The sequence below is a fragment of the Anomalospiza imberbis genome, chromosome 21, assembly GCF_031753505.1.
Source record: "Anomalospiza imberbis isolate Cuckoo-Finch-1a 21T00152 chromosome 21, ASM3175350v1, whole genome shotgun sequence".
NCBI classification, from domain to species: Eukaryota; Metazoa; Chordata; class Aves; order Passeriformes; family Viduidae; genus Anomalospiza; species Anomalospiza imberbis.
In genome coordinates, this window is record NC_089701.1 from 7,758,302 (window position 1) to 7,777,805 (window position 19,504).

Genomic DNA, 19,504 nt, shown 5'->3' on the forward strand with positions numbered 1-19,504 from the left:
AGCTGAGCAGCCCAGGGGGAGTGTGGGGACAGCCACTGCATCCCACCCCAGCCCTTGTCTCCCTGCTTCCCTTTGGACTGACACCAGCCCATGCTGCCTCTCAGCTCTCCCAGCCCTGTACAATGTTTTATTCTCATCATCTAATGTCGGTCCCTGGCAAAGGAGGGGTGTGAGGAGAGGTGTGGAAGGAACTGTCCCCATGTTTCTGACCGTGCTCCACGGCCATTGTCCAGGGAAAAGCCTAATGGGTGGGCTGGCAGCACTGCCCCCAGCCCTGGGTGGTGCTCATGGTGCAGAGTGGGATCAGAGGGGCTGGGAGTGGAGTCTCAGAGCTCACACAGGCTCGGTTTGAGACGTTCTGGTACTTTCTTTGCCCATGCCTGTGCTGCTCCTCCTCATCCCACTCCTGGTCCTGGAGCCTGCTGGGTGTGAGCTGGGCTTCCAATGCAAGAAGGGATGGGGTCATGTGCTGCAAATTTTCAGGGATGTCAGGTAGTTTTGAAGCTGAACTGCTGTGAACTCAATTTGCCAATTTGGTAAGTGCTATGGGCAATATCAGGATGTAATTTAATTAAGCTATCCCCTTTTTATAGAGTTCAGGGAGCATTTGCCTACTAATTTTAGCACTAGGTTTGCTCCAGCTTTACTCTGGACACAGATTCACAAATCATGACATGTTGTTAATCTCTACCAGTCAACAGTTTATTAATTTGCTGTGGACCACAGAAGTATATAATCAGTGGTTCATCAATCAAGGCTAAATCCAACAAATGTTCCAGGCAGGTACTGAGCGTAAAATATACATGCAGCCTTGTAAGCAATTAATACAGCACAGAGCTGGAGCCGAGTGGCTCAACCAGGGAGCAGCACAAATCTCAAAGATTTCTTATTCCTTTTATGTATAATCATCATCTGTTACCAGTTCCTTCATGCCCTTAATACGGCTTCCAGTAATTCTGCGAGGACTGGGATGCATTTATCTCTGGGTTTTTAGTGGTGTGGGCTCTGCCATTACCCAATTGTTTGCCCTTAAAAGGTCTGGGTTAAAAAGTCGAGGGCGGATTGCTCGCAGCTCTGTGCTGGAGCCTGGCTGAGTCCCCTTGGGCTGACGAGGTGGAGGAGAGAGGGCATCATTTTGCTCAGCTAAAATCTGTCTTTGTAGGCATCACCTGAAAACCCTAAAGCCTCTCCAGCAGGGTTCCCACGCACAGGGGGAGCAGCTCCCCACCTGCCATCCCCCACTTCCCATGGGATCCCTTTTCCCCCCCATCCCATGGTTTTCTGTTAGTTTTCTGTGTACCCAGTAGATGGCATGAATGCACAAAGGGTTTCTGCACTTCTTTTCTTATCGGAGGCCTTTTTTTATTCAGGTAATTTTAAGAATTATCAGCTGCAACCTTGCCAAAGACCTTGGCATCGCTATCTGGAGCCTTGTGTTTGAGCCCTAACATAAGCAAACAGCCCCCAAGCTTTAGAAAACCTGCTTCCATGCTGCTTTTTCTTGCTGCACTCTAGAACTGCTGATGGATCTGGTCAAGCTCTGGGAATTTCCCAAGAAAACAAAAGCCCAGTGAATCTCTCTGAATCCAGTGACTCTGCACGTTGAGTCCCGTGTCTGTTTCCTACCATCTTGTAGGGATCACAGCAAACCAGGAGAAAGTGTTCTAGAGGAATAATTCAGACTATATTCTGTAAATGAAATATTACTGATCCTTTCTGCTGGCATGGTGGTAGCTGCACAGCCTGGAGGGAGGATGCTGAAGAAGGGAAAATGCTTAACCCTCATGTGTTGGTGATTCATAATTTGAGATGAAAACCTGTGAATTGGCCCTTAGAGACTGAAGGAAACACCTGCATCATGGCTTAAATTCAGGTTTCCCCAGCTGTCTCTCAGATTGGCTTCACTCCCTGGTGCCAGTCTTCTCACCCTCCTGAGGAGAAGGGGGGGGTTTGCTTCCATGTTCTGCCCTGTGACCAGGTGCATTTTTGAGCCTAGAAAGGCAGGATTGCAGCCTTATTGAAAATAAGAGGGGTGAGATTGGTTTTGTTTGTTTTTTTTTTCCCAAAGGAATGGGAGCTTTGGTCTTAGCACATGAGTTGGGCAAGGAGGTGCTCTGTTCTCTTCCAGTGCATTTTGGCATCCTCAGCATCACTGTGGGAGGAGGCAGCAGCAGGTCCAGGTGTCTGAGCCCCATGATGCCTCCCAGGATGGGGTCTCCTCACTGTGAAGACCACCTGGAGAAGCAGAAGGGCATGAGCTGCCTCACTGGGGATGAGGAAGGCAGCTCGGGCTCCTGGGCCAAGAATTACCAGAATGAGTCCCTTGTTTGTTTAAGGTGTGAGAGCCTGACTGCAGTAGGGGGGGCAGGTGGTGTGGGCTGAGGGTTCTGCAGCAGCTGTGTGCCTGCAGAGGTTGGTGAGTTACTTCCTTAAGTCACCTTAGAGTGCTGCAGGAGCCAAGGATGTTGCAGGTGGATGTGGAAGGGCTAAAGCAGGGCTGTGCTCCAGGAGCCATCCCACCGTGGGAGAGGTGTTGGCAAGAGCTGGGAGAGCCTTGCCCAGCCTGGGCACTGGGTGCTGCTGTTCTGTACAGACACGAAACCCCGCTCATCCTCACAGCCTCAGGTGCCTCTGGCAGAGATTTATTTCTAGTCTGAGCAAGAAAACAGTGCTGTTAGCCTACAAGAATGACCTGAGCTGTTCCTCCCTGCGATAGTGGGGTCAGCCCATCACAAAGCAGGGAATTTGGCTCAGCCAGATGCAGGAGAGAGAACATCTACCAGAGAGTGACTTAATGAAGTTGTGGCCTGTGGTGACACTGGTGTGGTGTTGGTCCCAGCCTCTTTAGACACAGAAGGAGGAGAATTTTGGCACGGTCCACACAGGCATATAAGCCTTAGCACTGCTTGTTTGGGGCTAATCCTTCCCTTGCTCTCTCCCACCTGAATGATGGGCTGTTCCTCACTGCTGCAGAGTGTGGCAGAGAAATGGCTTAATTTAGGAGTGCAACCGTTTTGGGGAGAAATGGGATTAGAGATGAAGGAGCAGAGCAGTGGCTACTGCTTTTGTCTCCTCCTTCCAGCACAAGTGTCATGGTTTTGCATGGGAGACGTTTAGGGAAGCCACTCAGAGGTGGCTTAGGGACCATGGAGAGATGCTTTGAAATTATGTGGGTGATGCTGAGAACTTTTTTTCCTGGGGGGAAATGGGGTGATTGGGAGTTTCAGCCCAAACCAAAACGCTGTGCAGAAATGCTTTACATACATGAAAATTCCAGAATACTTGGTTCAAAACGTTTCCCGTCTATAAAGGAGAGGGAAATGTTTCATTCCACCATTATCATCTGGAGCTTTGTTTTATATTGCCTTATCCCAGTGTACAGCCTGAAATAAAAACAAAATTAGGTGATGGAAACCAAAACATTTCAACCTTGTCAAAATTAAATGCTCTCCTAATTTCCCAATGAGTTTTGAGATGTAATTGATGGAATCCCACAAAGCACTTAAGCTTCATCAAATCTGCATTTTTCTGACAGACAATTGTTCATTGAAAAATAAAAACTTACCCATCCCTGCCTTGAGAGGCACCTAGCTAATTATGGGAGAGATGCACACACCAGGGGGGCAGATGAGGAAACCAGTCTCTCCTAATCCCTTTAAAGTCTCGCTGGCTCCCTGGAGCAGGAGCTGACTCCTTTTGTACATTGTGGTTGGAAGCAGAAGCCCCCTGAACTCAACAGCAAGGCCCCCTCCAAGGAACCTGTGGTTTTGGATTTTATCTCATTAATCCAGGTAAATACCTGTGCTGGAAATGGGATTTGAGGAGGAAAGAGGAGGAGGCTGTTGGGGTCAGGGCTGGTGGTGGGTGGGAGCAAGCCACCCGCCCGCCTGTGCTTTCAGAGGGGGTTTGCACCTCGTGGGCAAGGGGTGGCTGGTTTAAAAGCAAAGGGAATAGCTCAGGAAGCACCAAGGTGAGCTGGAGGTCTCTGCCTGTACAGGGAAGGAGTGGTTTGGATGATAAAAGCCCTGTTTTCTCCAGTAGTGACTTCTTCAGCAGTGTTCCTTGAGGGCTTGGCCAGTGCCCCTCTGCTCCTTACCAGACCGGGATGCTTCGTGTGCTGTGATCACAGCTGGCTTGGGGCTTTGGGATTGGTTTGGGATATAGGATTTGGTCTGTAGTGTTGTGGCTGGGCTGCACCCTGATGGGTGAGTCAGGTGGGGCAGGGGTTAAATTTCTGTTTCTCTGAAGGTTTCTGGAGGTGCCAGCTTCTGCTGTGACTGGGAATGCCCTGACAGGCAGGAGATACCAGCACACCCCAAAATGGGCTGGTGGTGACTTCTGGAAGGAAAGCAGATTTCCTTGCTCCAGGAACACTTCTTCCTGAGTGCAAGGCATCCCACCAGCTGCTTGAAACAAATCCCTCCCTCTTGGAACTGAGGTGCACACAGACACTGAGAGACTTGCCTTGGAGGGTTCACTGGAGTGGTGGCCAGAGGTGAGGAGATGCTGCCTCATCTTCCCCATGGATCCCCCATCCCACTTTCACAGAGGGACCAGGCTGAGAAGCACAAGCAGCATGCTCTTGGGAGCCTGCAAGACAGATGGATTTGATTTTCTGAGGCTAAAATAATGATTGATGATCTTTAAAGGGAAAAGGAAGCAGGGGAAAAGGAGGGAGGGGGAGAAAGAGTGGGAAGCTAATGACTGTTATTTCAGAAAATGGTTGTAATGCTCTCCTCTGGGAAGGATTTTCCCCCCTCAGCGGGGTGTCAGGAAGGGCTCTGCCACAGCTGGGGTTGCTGGGGACACCCCTGCCCTGAGGGGGCTCTGGAGAGCCCTTTAGCAACCCGCATTTTGGCCCTGTTTTATCAAAATATTGGTAGAAGAGGGATAAATCTCACACACAGAGACTGAGCTGCATACAGCCAGGCTCTGTCCTGCTGCTACTGTGGAGCTTTGCTCACCAGGGGCCTTCTGAGTCAAGAAAACAAGGCAGAATCAGCTAGAATTGTCCACATATATATATGGACACAGAGGGGTTTAGTGCATTTGTATCATTTCTGAGCTCCAACAAGCAAATAAACACATGCCAGTGCATAGACAAGAGCTCATTAAAATGCTGGCACTTGCTTGCACCTTAGCAGTGTCTCGGATTAATGTTTTTGTCTCCCGCTGAGGAGGTTCCTCGGTGAGGACTCAGCGCAAAGGGGGGTCATTAGGGCCTTTGGAAACGGTCCTTGGTGCTCTGTGGCACTGAGCCACCAGCTGATTGTACTGCCAGCAGTGCTGGGGATGCAGCCTGGGGTCCTGGTCTCACTTCTGGAGGCATCCAGGCATGAGAATGGTGCCTGGAGCAGCACTAGGAGTGGGGTTTGGTGGCAGCTTCCCTCTGTGTTTTTAAGAGCTGGGGGGATTCAAACTCGTCTGTACCCAGAGCATCACCTCCAGCACCTGATGCAGAAGGCTCTGACTAGAAGGCTGCTGTTGTTGAGAAAACAGAGTGGAATAACAAAAAGGGCAGTTTACTCTCTACAGAAACACTTAATAAAGTATTCTGCTTCTTTAAACTTAATAATGGAGGAGAGGAGCTGAGCTGAGCAGCTCTGGCAGGCAGCTCAGATGGAGGAGAGCGGATGTGCTCCCACCTGGGGGATCCGTGTCAGTAATGATTTGCCTTCCAGTGACCCCTCACCCATCTTGCTGCTAACGAGCTTTGCAAATGAGAAAGTGAGCAAAAGCTCCTTTTTTTACTTTACATGAGCAGGGACTTGTCCAGGTATTTATTTTCCTAAGGCACAATCTCACACAGGTTCTGGTGTGTGCTTGCGTTCCTTCCTCCAAAGATGATCCTCCTCCCGTTGTGTTTGCCCTGGCTGTGCTGGGGATGCTGCTGGTGCTGCTGGGCAGAGGAGCTGTGCCCAGTCCTGGTGGCAGGAGGCCACACGGTGCCACACGCTGTGCTGGGGTGACAGCAGTGGGCACAGTGGGCACAGGTATCCCATTTTGTTCCAAACCAGAGCTCCTGTGTATCGGTGAGGCTGGATCTGGTGTATTCCCAGGGGTGGCTCTGGGCATGTGGCAGCAGGCCCTGCCAAATCTGCCACTCCGAGTCACTTTGGAGATGTCATTTCAAAGCGAAAAAAGCCTGTTTTGCAAAACAACAGATAAAAATAGCACTTCCTATTCAGCACATCCATTCCCTGTGAGTACTCAAAATTCATTTGCTGACTGCAATCACAGGAATAAGGACCCGTGTGCTCTGGGATGGGAGGGGATGGGCTGGTGTCCAACTGTGCCATCAGCCAAACCATGTGGAGCTGCTGGTGGCTCCTTCTCCTCAGACCCCTTGGCAACAGCAGGGTCTGAGGGTTGGAGCTGAGGGTCATGTTTAGCCTTCAGGACCTGTGTTATCAGTGCTAACACACAACAAGAAAAGAAAGTTTTCTTTCCCAATGCCAAGAGCAATTTTCAGGGTTGTCTGTCAGCACAGAGAAATCAGTTCATTTCTGCATAGATGGAGTGGAATTGCAAGACCGTGGAATTATATTTGTATGGTAACAGCTTCTCCTTGGATTTTGAGCAGACCATGAGCTGGAGTCTCCCCCTACATCTCCTTTTCCTCTCCATAGCATGGATTAAGCAGCAGACCCTTTTCCCAAGCTCTGAGCTATGTTTCCTGGTCAGCTCCATGGATAAGGAATGGGCTGGGAATTGGAAGTGAATGCATGCAGTGACTCTAACGTGGTAAACCACAAACAGCTTTTTCTTTCGTATCTCTGGGTAACAGTGTGTGGGATCCCTTTGCTTCCTGGCTCAATAAATCCATGTGTGGATGAGGGGTGTGCAGAGGTGTTTGCCCAGGACCTGCTGGGGCACCAGCTTTCCTCCCACCAGGGTGGGACGTGCCACCCGTGCTCACCCAGACAAAGTTATTGACAGAGTTGCTTATTGATTTTGTAATCATTTTCCAACAGAGCCCCCCGTCCTGTGTCACTGCCAAGGCAGATTGCAAATTGAACTGCACCTAAATTGATGGGGCATTGATTAAAACTCACTGTAGTTATTGGTTCTCTGCTGCCCAAGCCAGGCAAATCAATGTCAGCAAGAGCAGATCTGTCCCTTTATAAAAGCACGGTGAGCACAGGGTGAGTGCTGGCTTTCCAAGCTCGTCCAGAAGCCCAAGCTGATCCATCAGGGAGTCAGGATTAACACAAACTGGCTTTTTCCATGGTCATTTCTGACTCCTGTGGGCAAGAACGTAGCTGCACTCAAATGGACTTCAGTTTTCCCCCAGTCTGATCCATCAGCAGGGCATCCCAATGGGAAATCCTCTGCTCCAGGGGCAGGGAGGTGTATTACAAAGATTTATAAGCCCAGAGAAGCTGTGGCTGCCCCAGGAAGTATCCAAGGTCAGGTTGGAGAGGGCTTGGAGCAACCTGGGATAGTGGGAGGCACCCCTGCCCATGGCTGGGGAGTTGAGCTGATTTTTAAGGTCCCCTCCCACCCAAACCATTCTGTGATTTATTGTGCTCAGTAATTGCTTCATCCACCTATTCATCCCTGCAAAACCCTCCATGGAGAGGCTGGTGTTGCCTGGCCAGTATTAATTGCCAAGTTTGCTGATTCCCGTGGCTCTCACGGGCAGGGACACATCCTGAGGTTTCACGTTGGCTCCCAGTGCTTTCTGTCCCTGGAGAGCTCCGTGCTGCAGCACAGCAGCTGACTGGAGAGCCAGCTCTGCTCTGAGCAGGGATGGATGTGGAGAGACAGGAGCGCTTTCTTTTGCAAATGCTGTGCTGAGCTATTTGCCTGCTGTAATTAATGACTATTAGGATGCATAATTATGAACTGAAAGGAAACACGTTTCCTGGTGCTTAAGAGCCAAAACTGGAGGACTATCCCAAGGGTGGCCTCAAGCAGAGTAGGGTGGAGGGAGGGCTTTGCTGACCCACTAACCCAGTCACAGGGAAAGAACCATCTTCTTCCTCTGTGGGCTGGAGAAGGTGCTGAGCTCAGCACATGGATCCGTGCCAAGGCAAGAATTCCAAGTGACAGCACCGAAAAGCTGTGGCTGATCCTCTGGCTGTGGTCCTGCAGCTCCTGCTGCCTTACAGTCCCATCCAGGTGCCTTCAGCACCCTGGAAGATCCCTCAGGATCTCCAGGGGATTTTGAGCAGAGCCCTGCCCCTCCCTGTCCCAGTGGATGTGGGGGGGATGCAGTGCCGTGAAGCAGAGGTGCTGTTTGCAGCCAGACCTCCCCGTGTCCTCCAGGGAGATCTCTCCGCCAGTTTGCACAGCTCTGCTCTTGGAGCAGACAAGGAGGAGATAAGAGCTGTATCTGCACACTCACAAACGCTCTCATCCTGGTGCTGTTTCCCAGGCAGCTCCGGGGTGGTGGAAAGCACAGGTTGCTCTCAGTATCCTCTCCTCCTTCATTGTTCTGTACATGCATCTGGGAAGGCTCCTGCTCCCAAGTCTTCTGCTGCTTCCTGCTGCTAATTCCAGAGCTGTGTCTTTGGGACCCTGCCTGCTCTGCAAGGATGGACAGCATCCTATTCCAGAGCCCTTTGCTGCCAAGATCCTTTGGATGGAAAAGCCTTGTGCCTTCCCTTCTCACCTTACCCGGTGTCCCCAAGGATGGTGCTGAGGTTTGCAAGCTTCAGAGCTGAGGGCACAGGAGGCAGTGAGGGATCTGAGGGACATTTGGCACAGAGAGCAGCACATCCCAGTTGCTGCAGGTGTGGCAGAAGCAGTTTTGATGCTGCTGCTGTAGGGATGTGGCACAGGGTTTCTAGGAGGTGGAGAGAAAGATGGGGATGAACCTTATAGCAGGGTAGGACAAGTGTGATGGTTTTAAACTGAAGGAAGGGAGGTTTAGATCAGATGTTAGGATTAAATTCTGCCCTGTGAGGGTACCCAGAGCAGCTGTGGCTGCCCCTGGATCCCTGGCAGTGTCCAAGGCCAGGTTGGACAGGGCTTGGAGCAGCCTGGGACAGTGGAAGGTGTCTCTGCCCATGGCAGTAGGGTTGGAACTGGACGGTCTTGAGAGGTCTCTTCCAACCCAAACATTCTAGGATTCTGTGATGGCTCAGAGGGAGCCAGGACTCCCTAAAGCCCCTTTCTGCTGTCCTTTTTGCTTCTTAAGTAGCCAAGAGTGAGTGAGGCTCAGCAGCCCATCTCCCATCAGGACCCTGCCAGTGTCAGTGAACACAAGGTCCAGGGTCTCCTGAATTTTTATTAATATGTACAGCATTTTGCTCACATGGAAAATTGATTTTTTTTTTAAGCACGAAGTATAGTGGTTTTATAACCTTTCTTCTGCTTGACAAAGGCCATTTATAAGCTGCCTTTATCATTACCTGTGCCATCTCCAGTCGAACTCATCTTCAAGAAATTCCATAATGCATTTTTAATTGTGAGCTGCTCCCAGACAAGATTTATTTATTTTTTCAAGGACTGGCCTTTTTGTTGTTGTTTGTGTGTGTGTCTGTTTGGTGAAAAGGGATAAATAACCAAAGTGGAAGTGTGCTTTAGTCTGGGTGACAATTTATCGATGGCATTTGCCATCTGCTGGCTTTTATCTTTTGGGGCAAGGAAAACAAGCTGGGGAACTGGAATTAGAAATTAGAGCCACGGTTCCCTCAGCTGTGGAAAACTGATGAGCCTGGGCTGCCATCCTGGCTGCCCCCAGTCCTGCTTCTGCCATGGGCTGGTCCTGCCTACTGCAGGCATCAAGATCCTTTTGGGCATGATGCCAAGGCCATGCTTGCTGACCTGCCTGGCATGGGTTCAGATGGATTTCTAGGTCATTCCCAAGCACTGAGATGGTTCTCTAGGTTGGTCCCAGGTGTCGAGGTGTTTATTTCTGGGTTGCACTGGATTTTTCTGCATTTTGGAGGAACAGGGAACAAACACAGAGGGTTGTGAAGTTTTACCCCACACTGGCTTGAGGCTTTATTGCTGTGTAGTTTTGCTGCCTCAAGGATTTCACCCTCTTCCAGAGGGAGGGTGAGGGGGGAGGCATTGGCAGCAGACCAAATCCGTGCCCCGTGGCCCTTGCCCCTTTCCCAAGGGCTGTGCAAGGTGGTGCAGGGCTACCCCATCCATCTCCCAGGACAAACTCATCTCCTTCAGATGGAAAAGGAGTTCAGCAGCACTGGCTCTGGGATGGGCTGTGCCCTGAGAGGCACAGGGGCTCCAGGGTGGGGGAGGACGCCCAGGTGACCTTTCCTGTGCCCTGTCTCGCTGCAGTGCCCTGAGGACCTGCGGCCCATGAAGGATGGCACCGGTTGCTACGACTACTCCAAAGGGATCGACTGCTCCGACGGCTTCAACGGCGGCTGCGAGCAGCTCTGCCTCCAGCAGACCCTCCCTCTGCCCCACGACCCCTCGTCCAGCACCATCTTCATGTTCTGTGGGTGAGTCCCCTCTAGTCAGTTGTTGTGGTTGAGACAGTCACCATACAAAGCAACACACTCCATTTTCAGAAGGCTTCAAGCTGGTTTTATTCTAGCCTGCATGCTTTTTCTACATTCTTACAAACTCAGAAGTTTACACTTTACTCGTTGGTCAGGAAATACAAACCAAGTGCTCATTGGAACAGGCAGTGGCAGGTTTCTCTTATTTATCTTTTCTTTCTTGGTTTCTATGTCAACGACCTTGGTAGAAAATTCTTCCGGGGGTGAATGTGTATCCTCTTATCAAACTTCTGTCTCACAGAAGTCGCTGTAAAACCTCTTCCACAGTCAGTCCCCTCCAAGGCTCCTCAACGAGCAGCCCCTTCCTATAACTATTGTTTTGTTACTATACACCAAGCTGCAGGCTATCTGTGGTTGATCACACCTAATCCAAAGAACAGCATTTTCTAAATCTGCACGTTCAAACGACACTTGCTGATCTTGTATTGGCATCACTTGCTCTGTTGTGTGTGCTGGTAAAGCAATAGCCTTGGCCCTTGGAGTATTTTCAGGAATTACCAGTGGTGGGTGCAAAGCCTGAGCTAAACCAGTTAATTCTTCATTACAATTTGCTAAAACGAGAGATGGATAAATTATGAGCCCCAAAATACTGCTTCTGTCTTTACCTATAATCAAAAATTCTTGTCTTTTCCATGATGTTCCAGTAATTCCTGTGGGAATTACCACATGACTTTCATTCACACCATCTCCGTCCCTGCCAGCTCCTGTGCCACCCATCCCAACCCAGCCTGGAGCTGAGTGTCCCAGAAAAAGGCTGTTGATGGAGCTGACTTCCAGCAGGGAATAGAGGCACCTGGTTTTCCTGAGGGAAGTGTGAGGAGCAGTGTGAGCAGATGCACCTTCCTTCTCTCCCCCACTGTACTGTGACAGTACAGTTTGATCTGTGACTCACTGTGAAGGAACCCAAAAATTGTACATTGTGTGTTGGAGGGGAAGGTGTAGGATTTGTTTAAAAAATATCACTTAAAATTTACTTTTTTTTTCTTCCCTTGTGCCTCCCTTAAAAATAGAGTGTCATCCCTGATTTTGGCCAGGATCTTATAATCCTACACAATTTAGCATTTTCTCTCAGGAAAATCTCCCTGGCTGCAGTGTGCTCTAAAAGGAGCTCAGTGATTATCTGGCTTTGTGCTGCACAGCTGCAGCCATCCATCGCCTGCCCCAGCCCCACGGCTGGTTCACACTCTCAGGCACACTCAGGAACCTACTCCATGTCCCAGTGTGACAGATTAGGATGAAGAAAAGGGAAAAAAGCCCTTTTGGAAAGAAAATGCCCACAAGCAAGAAGAGGAGTGAATTCCTAGCAGTAACTCCGAGGAGCATCCGTCAAGTCCCGATGCCTGCAGGTGCAGCAAAGACCTCACGCAGCTCTGACTGCTGGCTGGTCCCTGGGAAGAGCAGCCCAGGGAGCTCTGCCCGTGCCAGTTTCTCCTTTATTTATCCCATTTTTGCTGCTTTGTTGGTTCCCCCCCCCCAACACTACCTTTTTTTATTATTGTTTAGCAGTGCAGAGTGACTGAGTCACCAAAACAGAGCACGTTTTCTGCTCTGTGCCTGAAGAAGGGGTCAGAAATTCATGTGGGCACCAGCATCCTTTGTGGGGAGGGTCTAGAAAATCTTGGGATATTCCATGCTCTCCACCCACACGAATCTGCATTTCAGCCTTGCATCCTCAAGGACAGAGACTCTTTCCCTTTTTTTTTTTCCCCTTCTTTTTTCATAATCCCTTTTCAAGGCTGAGCTGCGCTTTGGGAGCAGGCAAGGAAAAGTGTGACAGACGGGTGGGAGCTCTGCTTGCAGCAAAATGCAGTAGAGGAAGGAGAGAGGGAAGCAAGCCTGGGTAGAGGTGAGGGTGGTGTTAAGCACTGGGGCTGTGGGGAGGAAGGAGTAGGGAGGGAACAGAGGATTCCCAGTATGGTGGGAACTGACAAAAAGGCTGGTGGAAGAGGAGGAGAGGCAGGATGGCACACTTAGAAAAGATTCCACTGTGGTGTCCAGTGTCTGCAGTTAAATCACATCCCTGCTGCTTGCCTCAGTTTCCCTTCCTGTCAATTGAAGATGAACATGTGAATCTTACTCAGAATTGGCTTGAAAGTGGGATCAAAGAGCAGAGGAGCAGCCAGGCTGGAGCTGCTTCCTCGCAGGAGGCTATTTCTAGGTGGAAGAAGGGGCAGGGGCTTGATTTTGCTTTGCTGTGCCATGGGGAATGTTTGTACCCAAGCACCAGACACACAGTGGGCTCAGCTCTGCTCTCCAGCACAGCTCCAGGCAGAACAGCATGGAATCATGGAATGGTTTAGGTTGGAAGGGACCTGAAAGCTCCTCTTATTCCACCCCCCTGCCAAGGGCAGGAACACCTTCCCTCAGACCAGGGTGCTCCAAGCCCCACCCAACCTCACTGCAGGCAGATGGGCCACGCTGCTGCAGGAGGGAGGGGAGCTGGGAACCAAGCCCCCATTCACTGGTCACCCAACCCAGCCAGGACAGAGGATTTGGGCTCTGTGACCCTTCACGTGTCCAAACAACTGCTGCAGGTGCTGGTGGTGCTTGGCTGGGCTCAGCAGAGGCTCGTGGGGTGGGTTGCTCTGTGCCTGCTCATCTCACGTGGCCTGTGGTGCCCCACAGGTGTGTGGAGGAGTACAAGCTGGCCCCAGATGGGAAGTCCTGCCTGATGCTGTCTGACATCTGCGAGGGCCCCAAGTGCCTGAAGTCGGATGCCAAGTTCAATGACACCCTTTTTGGGGAGATGCTGCACGGCTACAACAACAGGAGCCAGCACGTCAACCAAGGGCAGGTGTTCCAGATGACTTTCAGGTATGTCCTGGTTCTGCCCCTAGTTTGGGGAATATCAGGGTGGTGAGCTGGGACTGAGGTCCAGTGGGACAGAGCCAGCATCTCTGATTTGCTTGTGAGGGGAAGAGAGCAAGAGGATAAAAGCATCCATGGCTTTCCTACCTGCTCATTGTTCCCTCTGGCAGCAGCACAGGACCCCCCTGGGCTGCTCCGTGTCTTGTCAGGATGAAACACATCCAGCTGTGCTCTGTGGGCCTTTCTCAGGAGTGTTGCCTCATGTCTTTCTAGACACTGATGTCTTCCGTCTCCATGATATCCTGCAACAACGAGTTGCTTGGTTGTGTGTAGTGTGAAAGAGCATTTCCTTTGCTGTGTTTTCAGCCTGTGCCAGCTGGTTTTATTCAGTGCCCCCATCACAGCGCTGGGAGGAGCTGTGGATATAGCATGATAAATAATGTAAATGAGCTGAAGGTAAATGCCTTCACCTTGCAGGGCTCACAGAGGAGAGCTTGCTGAATTCAGGGCTGGCAGGTGAGTTTTTTAGTTATTTTTCTTCAGGTCTTCTGAATGCAGCTGTGTTTTGATCAGCTGTAAGCCAGGGTGGCTCTGTGAGTTTCGAAGCAGCAGCACTGATCACAGTCAGGAGAGGATCCAGACACAGCTCTCCCTGCCCAGCACCTGTTTATTTCCTGTGCAGGCACCAACACCTCATTGCTGCCTCTGATTTTAGCTGCAGCTGTGGGTCCTCATCCCTGCTGCCCACAGAGTTTTCCAGGTGTTTTTGCCCAGCTGGCCAAACCTTCCCTGGCTGTGGATTCAAGCTGAGCTCTGGCCTTCTGCTCTCTTGATGACAGAGGCATCACAAGCTGCATCAGCAAAAGCTTTTGCTGGGGGTGAGAACTGACAGGACACAAAGGCAATTTTCCCAGTAGACTCCTCTTTGCTTTCTCTCCCTCACGTTAGAATTGTCACTGGAATCATCAGAATCATCAGAGCAGAGCCAGGGCTGCAGAGATGAAGTTTTCCATGAGCTGGTGGCTCTAAGGGATGTTTTGTTGTTTCCAAGTAGCAAATGTATCCCCTGTTCTCAGGGCTGAATTCCATCTGGAAAGCACACAAGGATTGTCTGTAGGGCTGGTTTCTCCTGGGGCACGTGGCTTCTTCAAGTCTTCCCTTCTGAGGACACCCTGAGGATGGCAGCTTTGGGCAGTCCTGAGCTGGACCAGGAGCAGTTCCTGCCGGGGTTGCCCTTGGAATAAAACACCTGAGGTGCTGGGATGGCATCTTCCAGGGGCCAGAAACACTCCCTGGGGCTCTGCCTGAGGGGTTTTGTGGTTAAAAAAGGGCTGTTAGTCCTCCTTCCCAGGGCTGGCACCACTCCTGCCGTGCTGGCCGGGCTGTGCAGTGCGGAGAAGCTTTTCCCTGTGAGGAGCTGTGCAGTGACAGCCAAGTTCTTTGTACAACCTGCTGTCACACACAGGGGCTTCAGTCTCTTTAGTCCCAGAATTAGAATTAATTTCAGAAGTAGAGGTTTTTTTTTTGGTGAATGATGAGCACTGGAGAATTCTACAGATTGTTTATTGTCTTAATGTGGCTTTTTTCATGATTGTTTTTTACTAATTTTTTGAGAGTACTTAGTTTTTGGTTTGTTTATTTTTTTAGGGATTACCGGTTTACTTATATTAGGTTGTTTGTTTTCTAGGTTAATTTTAGGGTAGTGAGTGCTTTTGTGACTAATAAAAAATATACTTTTATTTTTGTTCTCTATTGAGATGAGATTTTTTCTTTATATTATGATGGGTTTTGTATAACGAAGGGATGAATAGTTTTGTTTTCTGGCTTTGTAATGACAATTATATGTTTACTTTGTAAATATAAGCTAGTTCTTTTAATCTTTGTGAGGGAGCTTAAAGGTGTTATTAATTTTTATTTTTCAGGCTAAAATACATAAGAAATAGCTGTGATGTTTGTGTTTGTGTCTAACATGTTTATAATTGTGATTGTTTTGTTATTATATGTTAAGTTAGCAGCAGTGAGGGGCAGGAGAAAGCCGGTCTGGAACAGGAGCAGCCTGCCAGGCTGCCCACGTGCTGCAGGCTGTGCCGTGCCATGAAGTGGCTCTGCAGAGCTCACAGCACATCGTGCTCCAGAAATGCTTCCAGCAGCCTGGAAGGTCAGCACAGCTGCCCTTTTCCCATCTGAGTGAGGCTCCAAAAGCAGCAGGCAGTGATGAGAAGGGCTCAGCTCCCTGCGTGCAGTGTCCTCCCCCAGGGCCAGGCTGCCAGGGGTGCCTGCAGGTCACGATGTAGAGGCACCATTACATCATCCCTTAACAAGGGAAGAGAAGGAGGTTAATGGAGAAGAAATTATTAACTAAAAGATGTAATTTGCCTCTGATTTTCATAGATATTCAAGAACCTCTCTGAGCATTAAGACACCAGCTGTTAGAGAAGCCCTTAATTTGGTGCATTTGAAACATAGCAGGAAGCTGCCTAATACTAGGGATTAAAAGCCTGTTTCTGCAAAGTAGGAGCAAGAACCTGCTATCAGAACAAGGGGCTGAGTATTTTAGAAGGATTTATGACTGCTGGGATCCTTTAGCTATGCAGATGTGACAATCTTTTGAATGGTGTCTGCTTCCCATGTTGCCACATCTTCAGTGTCTTTAATAAACAGGATATTCTCAATCTGCCAGGCATGTCAGCATGAGGATGGGAGGGAGCCTTTGTGCTGGGAAAAGCTGCCTTGCACACCCTGGCCTGGGCAACACTTATCAGTTACTGCAAAATTTCCATCCCCTGGGGGTCGGGGAGGTCTCTTTGCCACCTAAGGGGCTGCAGCACTGATTAATTAGAGTCTCTGCCCTTCTGGTGGCTGCAGAATGGGCCAGGTTCCATGGAAGGAACCACTTTGGGTTATCTGGTCCAATTGGAGCACAGGGCACAGGATTTCATCCAGGCAGTCCTTGAATAACCCAGTGAGGGAGACTCCACGCCCTCTCTGGGCAATCTGTTCCGGTGCTTGGTCACTCACTGCACAGTGAAGAAGTTCCTTCTCATGTTCAGATGGAACTTCCTGGGAAGTTCCTGCCCATTGCAGGAGCAGTTCCTGCAGTTTCTGCCCATTGCCTCCTTCAGGTCCCATTGCTGGGCATCACTGAGCAGAGCCTGGTCCATCCTCTTGGCGCCCTCCTGGCCATGCTCAGCACACCAGTGGGATGGATCAGGTGTAGCAATGATGGCTTCATGGTATCTGACCAGCTGGAAGGGCTGGGGATGTGCAGTGGGTGCCTTCAGGATGCAGAGCACAGGTGGGTGTGGAGATGCAGCACAGCTTGGGAGCTCTCAGGCCTCAGACCAACATGTGGTTGCAGTCAGTGCTGCTTCAGATTTTGTGTTTCCCCTTTAATAGATGTCATTTCATCCTAAGGGCTCAGGCATTTATCCAAAGACTTCAGCTGTGTGACTGAGGAGATGGCAACACCCAGGGGATGGGTGGAGGAAGCAGATTCTGGCTGCTGAGGCCAGTGTACCCCAGCAGGGCTGGGCAGCAGCCAGCCTGGTTCCTGCTGTGTGCTCCACATGCACTCCAGCACTGATGGAACACCTCGTTGTGCTGCCTAGAGCCTGTCCCTGCTCACATGGCCCTTTGTGCTGGTGCCAAGGACCCTTTTCCCCATCCATCTGTGACAATGCAGCCACAGCCCAGCAGGGTGGGAGCTCCACAGCATCCCTGCAGCTCTGCCCCAGCCATCAGCAGTCAGGAGCTCTGTGAGCAGCTTCTTCTCTACTGAGGTGGTTTAATAACCACTGATGACTTGTGTGGAGCTTGGGGTGCTCAGCTGCTCTGTTGGACATGCCAGCATGAGGGCTCCTGCTCGGAGGAGTGCACCATGGCATCGCTGCTGCTGCCTTATTGCAAGGATTTAAATCAGAGCACTCCTCCAGTGATGCTTCTCCTGTGCAGTCCCTCGTGGGCACATTGGGAGGGGACTGAAGGGGGATTTTCCATCACTCACCAGAAGCCTCCTTTGGTCCTTCCACTGCTGAGCCAAAAGCACATTCAGAGCCATCTTCTTCTGGGCACCCCTCTCCTCTCCTCTCCTTAAAAAAGGTTGTTCCCCTTGGCAAAATGCTCTGTGAGGTTAATAAGTAGATGGGATTGGAGCTGATCTATTCCAGTCACACCTCCTGGTCTAGCTGGGAGGCTCAGCAATGCATGCAGCTCACTAAAGACTAGATTAGAGTGATTTTCCCCCGTTGCCTCACGGTGGGGCAGAGCCTGAGCCCTGTGCCGTTCCCAAATCATTGAGGAGTTATTTTCCAAATGGGTTGTTTGTTCATTCTTTATCTGGTTTTGTGTTGTCTCTTTGCCATGAGGGAATAGATATTTTTGTTTAAAAGCTGTTTGCAGTTTCAGACTGTTGCTTTTATGCCATTAATATGGAGAAATCCCAAAACTGCCCGTGGAGCCAGCTTTATTTGCTGGATTATTGCTCCATGGCAAATGGGATGTCAGGGCAATGCATGGCAGCTGGGAGCAGCTGTCTCCCCTTAGCAGAGTCCCTTCCCCTCCCTACCTCTGCCTCTCATCCTGGCTCTTGCTCCAGCTTGGCAAAGCCCCAGGAGGACACAGGAACACCCCCACAGCCCCTGTTTGATTCCTCCCAGCAGAGGTGCAGCGAGCTGGGGGAGTTCTGAGGTGCTGAGGGCAGGTAAGGAGCCAGAATGGTTTGATGGCTGGAGGCAGGGAGAACATTCATGTTGGTGTTCCCTCCCTGCTAAGCACCAAGTGGTTTCCCTCCTCCATATCCAGGGAGGATGGCTGTGGAGGACCCAGGGCTGCCGTGCTGTGCCATGCCAAGCACCTTCCTGCAAACAGGAATAGTCCTTCCCTCTGCAGCTCAGTCCCTGGAGGATGCTGTTCTCTCCATTCCCACTTATAAGAGAGGGCTGCTGCTTCTTTGCAGCCTTGGGGAAGGGAAGGGAGCAGGTTGGAGGTGGTGCTGAGGTGCCAGGGGTGCTGCAGGGAGGGATGGGCACTGCCCCAGCTGCTTCCAGCAGGCTCTGCCTCCACACAGCTCTGCTCGTGCTGTCAGGTCGCTGAGATGATGTGGGCAATTCTCATCAGATTGATGGGGAGTTTGGCCAGTTCATTTTAAATCTGTCTCTTCTTCCCCTCGATGCTTCTCATCCCATAATAAACCAGCACAGTGGTAGCAGGGTGAGCTGGCAGCTCAGTGCCACCCCTGCCAGGGCTGTTTGGGAAACATCTCCACCCATCCACTGTTCACCTGGTGGGTGCTGCCAGGCACTGGGATGGGGGCTCAGCATCACACCTGGGTGTGAGAGGCTGGAGGGGCTTTGCTGGTGCCCTGGCTTGGAGCTCACGGGCCAGCCCTGGCAGGGACATCCTGCTTCCCCCTCAGCAACACGAATGTCATGTCTGTAAGTGGGTACATTAACACCCTTCCCCCCACATTTTTCTCTCTCTCTTTGAAACCTCCAAGCGCAGGAGTTATAATTGTGCTGTTTATTATTCCCGAGTCCAGCGCCAGCCAGTGCACCAGTGCCTTGTTTACCTATTACCCTTCAGGCCAGGATAATGGATGGATCTCTTTTCCAGTGGCTGCCTTCCATTTCATTCATCTTTTTATTGTTTGTTGCTGCAGTTCTATTACCTGTTCACAACTTTGAAGCCTCAGACACGCTAGTTGGAGGCAATGATGTCTTTCCAAGCCAGGCTAACACCTCATGCCGTGGTCCTGAGTAGCAGCTAAGGGGTTTTTAGGAGTTTAGCAGCTCTGTGAGGGTGGAATCTGCTGTGGCATGTATGGGATGTTTCAGAGCCCACAAACACACACTGTATTTTGAGAACATCTTCACTGGACAGGCTCAGCAGTGAGGTTTTTTTCCAATCCAGTGTATAAATGACTAATGCAATTAGCACAGCATTCCATCAGTTAGGTCACTGTTGCATCCCTTTCTATTTCAAAGTTCTCATCCCACCAAAAAGGATGACAGATTGTGTGGTTTTGAGCTGGTGTTGCCCAGTCTGCAGCCACGTGCTTCTGCAGGAAGTTGGGAGCATTTTTTATTCTACAAAAACAAAAGCGGGTGTAGTGTCAGACAATGCAGGGGTCCAGGGTGGAAGAGATGCTTTGTAACTGAGATTGTTCAAATACTGGAGGTTCTCAGAGTGGTTCTGCACCAGCTGCAGGTAGGATTTAGAAA

At 50.5% G+C, this 19,504-nt stretch overlaps 1 protein-coding gene across 1 annotated transcript in view; it reads left to right on the forward strand.

Moving 5' to 3' along the window:
- ASTN2 (astrotactin 2) overlaps positions 1-19,504 on the forward strand; it is a 319,829-nt gene that overhangs the window by 171,965 nt on the left and 128,360 nt on the right. Inside the window, 2 exon segments of the mRNA XM_068211459.1 lie at positions 10,252-10,418; positions 13,104-13,292. Of these exon segments, the coding sequence (XP_068067560.1) occupies positions 10,252-10,418; positions 13,104-13,292 (356 nt within the window).